The 9,942-nt window shown below is 45.5% G+C and overlaps 1 protein-coding gene across 2 annotated transcripts; it reads right to left on the bottom strand.

The window, feature by feature from the left end:
- Nucleotides 1–121: 121 nt before the first annotated feature.
- LOC309525207 (E3 ubiquitin-protein ligase TRIM11-like) lies at nt 122–8,459 on the bottom strand. 2 transcript variants are annotated; one of them, XM_082210714.1, is made up of 3 exons: nt 8,091–8,253; nt 4,034–4,238; nt 122–2,617 (listed from the first exon to the last, which is right to left on the bottom strand). In XM_082210714.1, exons 2-3 carry the CDS (start codon nt 4,107–4,109, stop codon nt 1,980–1,982), a joined length of 714 nt encoding a protein of 237 aa, XP_082066840.1. In that variant the 5' UTR covers nt 4,110–4,238; nt 8,091–8,253; the 3' UTR covers nt 122–1,979. The 2 variants fall into 2 exon arrangements, with proteins under 2 accessions (XP_082066840.1, XP_082066839.1); XM_082210713.1 differs by lacking the exon at nt 8,091–8,253 and adding an exon at nt 8,321–8,459 and having other exon boundaries at nt 1,695–2,617.
- Nucleotides 8,460–9,942: the final 1,483 nt, after the last annotated feature.

Here is a 9,942-nt window from a genome sequence, read left to right as displayed (position 1 = left end):
ATTCAAAAGCATCAATTCTTTGGCGATCAGCCTTCTTTATGGTCCAGCTCTCACTTCCAGACATCACTACTGGGAAAACCATAGCTTTAACTATACGGGCCTTTGTTGGCTTTTGTCTGCTTTTTAAGATGCTGTCTAGGTTTGTCATTGCTTGTCATTGGATTCCTATTGACATACAAATACCACTCCACTCTGGGAGGCAAACAGATACCAGCCAACGACAAATGCGAACTTGGATTAAAGTTAGATTGTTCCCAATTTGAATTCCAGGTTTTCTCCTTGGCTAAGGTGTGAATGCATGCACAATTTCATTATGTTCCATGAGATTTATCTAGAACCCTTGTTTCATTGAACTCAGTTTAGTGTTTTTACCCTGCTGTTCCCAGATCAACGAAAATGAAACAGTCCCAGTTCTTGAGTTTAGAATCTTAAAAAGACAACACAAAAGGAAAATGGATTGGGAGGAGGAAGTAAGCAAACTCAGAACAGTTTTTAGTTACAATTTCTTTGAATGACCAGCTGGGATGGAAGCTGTTCAAGGAGAGCAGGAGCCAAAAGTTTTTTGCTTTCTCTTCTCTTACCTCCTGACAGGTTATCATTTCAGGTGACTTCAGCAAATAAGCATTTAATAGAATGTATAGAAATGCAATAATTCTGCCAGTGAAGTTGTGAAGCAAAAGCACTAAGCTCTTTCAAAGTGTGGCACAACCCTCTGGCTGTGTACACACACCATATGCTTAAAGGACCCTTCCCCAAAATGCTGGGAACTCTAGTTTTAAGGATGCTGAGCTTTGTATCTCTGAATGTAAACTACATCTCCCATGATCTTGCCGTGTGTGTGAAAAGTACGAATGCCACCTTGGCCTTGTGTATTTGAGCTTCTTGGTGACAGCAGTCTGGTCCCTTGGTGCCTTAAAAGAATTGAAATTGAAATACTTTATTGTCACTTGTACAACTTGTATACAGTGAGATTACATGAGCACCCAGTGTAATACAATGAATGCAGTACAGTCGTACCTTGGAAGTCGAATGGAATCCGTTCCGGAAGTCCATTCAACTTCCAAAAGTTCAGAAAGCAAAGCAAAGCTTCTGATTGGCTGCAGGAAACTCCTGCAGCCAATCAGAAGCCCTGTTAGACGTTCGGCTTCCAAAAGAATGTTCAAAAACCAGAACACTCACTTCTGGGTTGGCGGTGTTTTGGAGCCGAAACGGAAACGTTTGAGAATTAAGCTGTTTGAAAACCAAGTTATGGCTGTACTTGAAAGAAGTGAGTTCAGATCTTTCTGTCACCATAATATGGTAACTGTCTCCTTACAGCTGTTTTAGTTTAAATTTTTTTTATTTTGTTTCGACTATGGCAGACCAACCTACCTGTAATTAGTTGAACATTATGGCCAACCAAAATGTCACAAATTGGTGAGCAAGCTTTTAGTTATTTAGCTATTTATATAAATATTTATATAAGAGAGAAATTGTGGTGTAGTGGTTAAGAGCGGTAGTCACGTAATCTGGGGAACCGGGTTCGCGTCTCCGCTCCTCCACATGCAGCTGCTGAGTGACCTTGGGCCAGTCACACTTCTCTGAAGTCTCTCAGCCCCACTCACCTCACAGAGTGTTTGCTGTGGGGGAGGAAGGGAAAGGAGAATGTTAGCCGCTTTGAGACTCCTTCGGGTAGTGATAAAGCGGGATATCAAATCCAAACTCTTCTTCTATACTGCTGTATCATAAAAAAAATGTCAGTGGTTTACAGCAACCTATAAAACCAGACAATAAAATCATAAAAGGTTTTGAGTCCACCAGAACGTAGGTGTTAAGCAAAGCAAGGAAGAGGAGTGATGGAGGAAAGCTGTCTTGCTCTTGACATCTGCATTGGTCAAAAATCCATTTCCTTTATATGCCTCACATGCGGCTGGTCACCAAGCACTCACAGTTCAGAATTTCCCACTCGGCCATTGGGTTTTGCTGGGGAATTTGAGATTTCAGCAGCTCAGTCTGACTCCCCAATACACCCCGAAAAAGGGACAGATCCTCTCCCCGGAGAACGAGGCTGCAGGGAAACTGAATATCAAGTCATCCGTATCGGCGTCAAAGAAATCCACGCGACCTCCTTCGTAGTCCAGGTATACTCGGATCTTCCTGGGCTCGTGTCTCAAGCTCAAGAGGGTCCTCTCGGAGGATGTAAACGCTGTGAGCCGATAAGGAGACAATGGCGTCCTCAGTGAGTCTGGCAGGGCCTTGCCCAGAGCCCAGATTCCCCCGTTGGGATTGAAACTGACCTTTCCTTTCCTCATGACGGACTCTCTGGCAGCTCCCACTGCCCAGATCGCCATGTTTTCTTTCAACTCCCATTGCCTTTCATATGGATGAGACTCTCCTTTCCTCCTGACGGACGGTTCTCGCGATGTCCGCAGGGCCTGCGGTGTCGCCTCTTCTATTTCCACCTCCCACCAGTGTCTTCCCGAAGCGAGCCTCTCTTGGCCCAGCACAAAGGGCTCCCAGTCGAATCGCGAAGGGTTGTCAGGCAGGTCCTGCGTCCTGCATCCCCATCTTACTCTCTTCAGGTCTTGGGAGAGGATGAGGTTGGCATGAGCTGTGCTGGGATCCAGAGTCACGTTCACTGCGGAGAAGAGAAAAAAGAAGGAAAGAAGGATGGTTGGATTTTTAAAAATTATTATTATTAAAGATTTTCTTGTTTTACAGAAGTATGTGTGTAATGTCTTTCGTATTTTTTCCATGTAACATTTTTACAAATCTGTTGCGTTTGTTGAGACATTAGGGGGAGGAAAAAAGGGGTGGAGGGGGGGAAGATGGGTGGGGTGGGGTGGGGATGTTTCTATTATGCTTAATGTATGTAGGGTTTGGTGTCAGCATTGCTTGTGCTGTTCACTTGTGTTCCTTTGGTGGTGAGAGAGGTTGGGGTTGGCCTAGGGTGTGGTTGTTTATTTGTGATTGGCTGTGGTGATCTTTGTTTTCATGTGTGAGTGGGGTGGGTGGGTGTTTTGGATCAGGTTAGCCGTATTGATTTGTAGGCTGTTGGTGGATTTTTATCGTTGTCTTGTTGGGCTGTGTATGTGATAAAGGGAGCCATACCGGAGTAAAGGCGTCGTCTTCTGTTTGTCCCGGTGTCAGTTTGTTTATTGGTTAATTTTTCTAGTAGGGCTGTTTCCCATACTATTTGGTACCATTGGTCCATGCTTAGACAGGTCTCTCCAGTGTGTGGTTATGGTTTTCTGGCTGCTGAAAGTAGGTGGGTTATGAGTTCTTTGTGGTGTAAATGGGCATTGTTGTCTTGGAAGATGTTTAGTAGGGCCAATTCTGGGGTGATGTCTAATACTTGCTTAGTTATTTTACGTATTTCTCGTGTGGCTGTTGTCCAGAATAGTTGGATTTTGGGGCACTCCCACCACATCTGGAGGTATGTTGTATGGTGCCAGTAGAAGCATAAACTTAACCAGAGAGGGACTCGCAAAACTCGCTTTCCACCGGCTGCTGGTCAGGAGACCAGCTGAATGTACCTCACAGAGGTGTTGCGGGGATTATTAATAATATTATTATTATTAATAATAATAATTAATAATAATTTATTTGTACGTCGCCCTCCCCAGCTGGAGCCGGGCTCAGGGTGGCTAACATCATAAAACTAACACAGTATACACAGTAAAACTATACACAGTATGCAGTATTAAATATGAGCAACGTAAGCCACCTCGAGCTTACAAAAGTATGGGATTTCAATGCAATGAAATTTAAATGGCTGCCTGGCACCATTTAGAGCTTTAAACACCACCGGCAAGAGCACCTTAAATTCACCAAGAACTGGACTGGCAACCGATTATTAGATATACCTAGGTGTTCTAACAAGGTGCAAGGTGCAATCTTATGTTAAGAAATGCTTGTTTTAACGTAGGATTACTTTGAAATGATGTTTTTCATGGGGAGCAGGTGCGATTTAAAGCAAAGGCCCCCTACTTGACCTCCATCTCATGCATTTAAAGAGCCCAAACTCCCTTATGTTTCAGTCACGGAGATCTACCTTTCTTCCGTGTTTGTGAAAGGATTCGTAGAGGCATGTTCTCCGTGAACTTTTCATGCAGGCACAACCTTGCCATGGGTTTGGTGTTGCCGGCACAATGGTGCAAAAGTTGGTGGCTTCGACAGTGCAGAGGGGTGACTTTGGCAAGAATAAAAACATTCACTCAGAGGACAGTTCTTCCCATGACTGTGGTGTGGCATGAATCCTGCAAGGTAAAACGTTTAATCTGAAGGCAACGGATGATGATGATAATAATAATAATAATAATAATAATAATAATAATAATAATAATATGGGCGGCTTAAAACAGAATATTAAAATACAATAGTCTATTAAACATTAAAAGCTTCCCTAAACAGGGCTGCCTTCAGATGTCTTCTGGTAGTTGTTTTTCTCTTTGACATCTGGTGGGAGGGCGTTCCACAGGGCGGGTGCCACTACCGAGAAGGCCCTCTGCCAGGTTCCCTGTAAACCTCACTTCTCGCAGTGAGGGAACCGCCAGGAGGCCCTTGGAGCTGGACCTCGGTGTCCGGGCTGAACGATGGGGGTGGAGACGCTCCTTCAGGTATACAGGACCGAGGCCGTTTAGGGCTTTAAAGGTCAGCACCAACACTTTGAATTGTGCTCGGAAACGTACTGGGAGCCAATGCAGATCTTTCAGGACCGGTGTTATGTGGTCTTGGCGGCCGCTCCCAGTCACCAGTCTAGCTGCCGCATTCTGAATTAGTTGTAGTTTCCCCGTCACCTTCAAAGGTAGCCCCACCTCCTCTTTCTCTGCCTCTCCAACCCTGAGGGAAAGGAACGGTACCTTTACAGAAATGCTGGGAGACTTTCAGCCCTTCAAATGTGCTGGGGCTCCATTTACCATCATCCCTGAACATTGACTATGCTGCCTGGGCCTGATAGGAACTTTCTCCAACCCTGTACCTCAGGTTACAGACAGTTCAAGTTACAGACGCCACTATCCCAGATATAGTAACTCGGGTTAAGAACTTTGCTTCAGGATGAGAACAGAAACCGCGCGGCGGCAGTGGGAGGCCCCATTAGCTAAAGTGGTACCTCAGGTTAAGAACAGTTTCAGGTTAAGATCGGACCTCCAGAACGAATTAAGTTCTTAACCTGAGGTACCACTGTATTATGGTTAAAACTCTTCTCACCAGTATCTCCCATTTGTGTGCATTTCTAGGGGACAGTGAGAGCTCCTTTGCATTATTCTATTGCTGTTTCAGCAGGTGGGTGATGTTTACTAGTTTTACGCTGCAGTGGTTGTTCTGTAACTTAATGCAATGTCGTATACCACAGCCATGTCGTATGAGCTCCCCCATTCCTTCGTGAGCCCTCAAAGCAGTATCAGACTCCTGTCAAAGGCTAGCTGTTGTTGCTCCTGAAAAGAAGCACTTTCATGAGGTGGTGTTGTGGCTGCACTGCAACATTTTGTTGCAGATGCCCATTTGTCGGCGTCAGTTGCTGCGCTGCTCTGCACACTGCGACCTGAAACGGAGTGTGGCGGGGTGTCTATGGATGCTGGATTCCACGGTTTAGGGTAGGGGGTCAGCAAACCTTTTCAGCAGGGGGCCGGTCCACTGTCCCTCAGACCTTGTGGGGGGCCGGACTAGATTTTGAAAATAAAAATAAAAATGAACAAATTCCTATGCCCCACATATAACCCAGAGGTGCATTTTAAATAAAAGCACACATTCTACTCATGTAAAAACACCAGGCAGGCCCCACAAATAACCCAGAGATGCATTTGAAATAAAATGACACATTCTACTCATGTAAAAATATGCTGATTTCCAAACCGTCTGTGGGCCGGATTGAGAGGGCGATTAGGTTGCCTAACCCTGGGTTAGGGAGATAACATGGGGTAGTTTCACCAACCAGATGTGTTGATAGGTTCCTTCAGTCTGTGGCTAACTTCAGATGTGCTCAGAAGCGATAACCGAAACAAGTTTGCAGCAGCTACACCTACAACAGCATTCCTTTTACTGAACTGAAAGTCAAAGTGCAACAGTACAGGCGCTTCCAGAAGAGAGCTTAATACAGTGGTACCTCGGGTTAAGAACTTAATTCGTTCTGGAGGTCTGTTCTTAACCTGATACTGTTCTTAACCTGAAACACCACTTTAGCTAATGGGGCCTCCTGCTGCTGCCGTGCTGCCACCACACGATTTCTGTTCTCATCCTGAAGCAAAGTTCTTAACCTGAAGCACTATTTCTGGGTTAGCGGAATCTGTAACCTGAAGCATGTGTAATGCGAGGTACCACTGTACTACAAACATGCTGGTAGAGTATTGCAAGCAGAGTTCTGGCAACAGATTCTATGGGATTTTCCTTGGAAAGGGCAAATGCGGATTAAAGGGGGTGGGGGAATATGGACTGGCCAATGATATCCTGTGGGTACTGTGAAAGTCCTGCAACCATGAGAGGCTCGAATCTCACAGCAGACTCCTGCCTGGAGGCACCCTAAGGAAACTCCATAATAGGATGAGCTTTAAACTAGAGTAGGTAACCATTAAGGGACGCAGGTGGCGCTGTGGTCTAAGCCACAGAGCCTAGGACTTGCCGATCAGAAGGTCGTGGTTCGAATCCCCACAACGGGGTGAGCTCCCGTTGCTCAGTCCCTGCTCCTGCCAACCTAGCAGTTTGAAAGCACCTCAAAGTGCAAGTAGATAAATAGGTACCACTCCGGCGGGAAGGTAAACGGCGTTTCCGTGTGCTGCTCTGGTTCGCCAGAAACAGCTTAGTCATGCTGGCCACATGACCCGGAAGCTGTACGCTGGCTCCCTCGGCCAATAAAGCGAGATAAGCACCACAACCCCAGTCGTCCGCAACTGGACCTAATGGTCAAGGGTCCCTTTACCTTTACGTAGGTAACCATTGTCCCTCCAGATTGTGGTGCTGCAAAGTAATTTCAAGAAACCCTGAACTAGGTGGTCTTAAAAGGGGTGGGGTGGGGACTGTTCTGTGCCATATAAATTACTCTAATCAGAACTTCGTTTTGCCCCCCTCTTCCCCCCCACCAAGAACTGACATTCCATAATATACAGCTGCTCCTCTATTCCTAATAGGTTATCACAGGGTTTCCTAAACTGTGATATGTGAACTTCATTCTGGCTGTCCATGGCATCTCTATATTACGTGTTCATCTGGATTATTAACTGCACGTTCGATTGCTTATTTTATTTCTTGCCTCGCATTTTTGTTGTTTTACGGGTTTTTTTTTTAAATTCTACGGAATGCACACGGTGATGAAGCAAAATGCAATGTAAGAAATGAAAGAAGCTGTTAAAATACAGTGAAAAACCTAGCACAGTGCAAATTACAATCATAGCTGTCAACTTTCCGATTTGAAAATAAGGGATCAGCAGCCTCGAAAATAAGGGATCAGCAGCCTCACCTGTCCCAGGGACAGTCTACGGGATATCTAACAATCCGGGATAGCAGTGGGAAGTGGCACTGGAATAAGGGAATTTCCCGCCAAAAAAAGGGAAGGTTGACAGCTATGATTACAATAGCTACAACAGGCAAAATAATTAAAATAATTCAGTGGGTGCTAAGACCACCAGCAATTTTCAAGTAGTCTATGGGAGTGAGGAAGAAGTCTGAGAATCACTGGTTTTGGGGAGGGGACAGACAAAAAACTATAAAAACTACTGCTTCCCAGCATAAATCCCAAAACTGCTTTTTTATTTTTATTTTTTAAAAATACCAGTCTCAGCAAATATAACCCATTAATGGGAATTTATAAATGTTCTAAATTCCACTGTGCTTTTATCCTGCTTTTCTATTCTGCAAAGTTTTAATATTCTTGAGGTTTTCCGTTTATATGGTGCTATTTCTTATTGCCGTATCTGTGTTTTGTATGCTGCTTAGAAACTGTGGTACTTAAGGAGGTATATAAATTATTTTTAAAATTAAATGATTTTTTTTTGGGGGGGGTAAAAAAACAAAACAGGAACTTTTTGAAGGTGCAGAGTGTAAGCAAGTAAGCACAAAACAAACAAACGAACATATAAATAAATAAATAGCTTTGCATCTTGCTCCTTCCTCCTTACCTTGATCCCAGACCCAGAAGTCCTCTGACTGTGAAACCTTTTGCTTTGAGGCAGAGGATAACTCAAGACAACCGGAGGCATCGCCGCAAAATGCACATTTGCAGTTATCGCGTACACATACAAGGGAACTTACAAAGGCCAAGGCAGACTCAGGATATCAAGCAAAGCCGGGGGAAACTCAAACCACACTTCCATCCACAATAGGACATGAAACAGCGGAATAAACAGACCTGCTGGCTAATCGGACCTCTCCAGTCTTCAAGTTTCCGTGTCTCTGAAGTTGACAGCAGCCTCCAGGCAGAGACTTCACATCAATGTTTCTCGCTACCTCCCTCTTCAGGTGGTTTTATAGCCTGCCCTTGATACTACTCCATGCGATGCAATCCTAACTGTTTACTCAGCGGACTTTTGGGCAAGGCCAAGCTCTGCAAAACGAAACCTTTGCTTATCGGTTTTGCATTTCTCATAAACGGTTGTATTTTACGTAAGCGGATGTAAGTGCTCAAACAAGCCTGTATTTATGAGCTAAGTTATCGGGGGAAAGCGAGGCGAGGTGGTTGCCTCAGGACGGCACCCTGGAAAGATGTGAGAGGGTCGGCCGCCTGGGGGGGGGGCCAGAGAAGCCTCCTCGTGGAACTGTATGCAGCGTGGAGAGAAGACATAAGGTTCACCGCATGTTATAATTTGAGAGAAAACCTAATGAAAACGCTGTACCAATAGTTTCTGACCCTAGCCAAACTGGCCAAGATGCACAAGAAAAGCTCTGACATTTGCTGGAGATGCAAAAAAGGGGTTGGTACCTTTATGCACAGGAGGGACACGGGTGGCGCTGTGAGTTAAACCACAGAGCCTAGGACTTGCCGATCAGAAGGTCGGTGGTTCGAATCCCCGCGACGGGGTGAGCTCCTGTTGCTCGGTCCCTGCTTCTGCCAACCCACCAGTTCGAAAGCACGTCAAAGTGCAAGTAGATAAATAGGTACCGCTCCGGTGGGAAGGTAAACGGCGTTTCCGTGCGCTGCTCTGGTTCGCCAGAAGCGGCTAAGTCATGCAGGCCACATGACCCAGAAGCTGTACACCGGCTCCCTCGGCCAATAAAGCGAGATGAGCACCGCAACCCCAGAGTCGGCCACGACTGGACCTAATGGTCAGGGGTCCCTTTACCTTTAATGATCTGTTTATGTTGTTTTCCATTTTGTTTACATTCTATGTAATCTTAAAAAAAAAGGAACTGTAGTGTTTGAAGGGGCTGCGAGGGTCCTCTAGTCCAACGACAGGAGCCTACAAAGTCAATGAGGAAAGCCGACAGGTGACATTGACACTTCCTCCAAGAAGCAGTTCAGCTGCGCTCTCTGCAGCCAGCCAGCGAGGGCGGCTTGGAGGCAGAAAAAATCCCCCAGTCTGCCCAGTTGTAGTCTGTTCCCACTGGAATCAATGGGACACCACGTGCCATGACTTCAGGCCCATTGACTTGCACGGGAACGAAGGCCACATCTGCACTATTGACTCAAAGCAGTCTAGACTTTAGAACAGTCATGGCTAGCCCCTCAAAAGAACCCCGTAAAAGATCTGTAGTTTATGATACAGGTGGCTGAGAATTGCTAGGACATCTCTAGGTCTCCGCACAGAGCTCTCATTCCCACAGGAAGCTGTGTGAAGCTCTGTGAAGGGAACGGGGTTCATCTAACAATTCTCAGAAACCTAAACGAACTCCGGTTCCCGGGATTTTATGAGGGGAAATGGAGCTATTCTAGAGGGTGTTTAGAGGGGTATGGTGCTATTTGAAATGTATAATATGGATTGGGCTCCAATCTAGAGGGATACAGCCCATTTTTCAAGGGCACTTCTCTTGTTG

Source organism: Podarcis vaucheri (genome assembly GCF_965113315.1).
Source record: "Podarcis vaucheri genome assembly, chromosome: 2".
In the NCBI taxonomy this organism is placed as follows: domain Eukaryota; kingdom Metazoa; phylum Chordata; class Lepidosauria; order Squamata; family Lacertidae; genus Podarcis; species Podarcis vaucheri.
This window is presented reverse-complemented; position numbering and strand designations above follow the sequence as displayed.

Coding starts and splice junctions, on each gene's coding strand:
- LOC309525207 (XM_082210713.1), bottom strand. CDS start 4,109: ATGGCAAGGTTGTGCCTGCATGAAAAGTTCACGGAGAACATGCCTCTA. Junction 2,618..4,033: donor TTCACAAACACGGAAGAAAG/GTAGATCTCCGT, acceptor TCTTCTCCGCAG/TGAACGTGACTCTGGATCCC.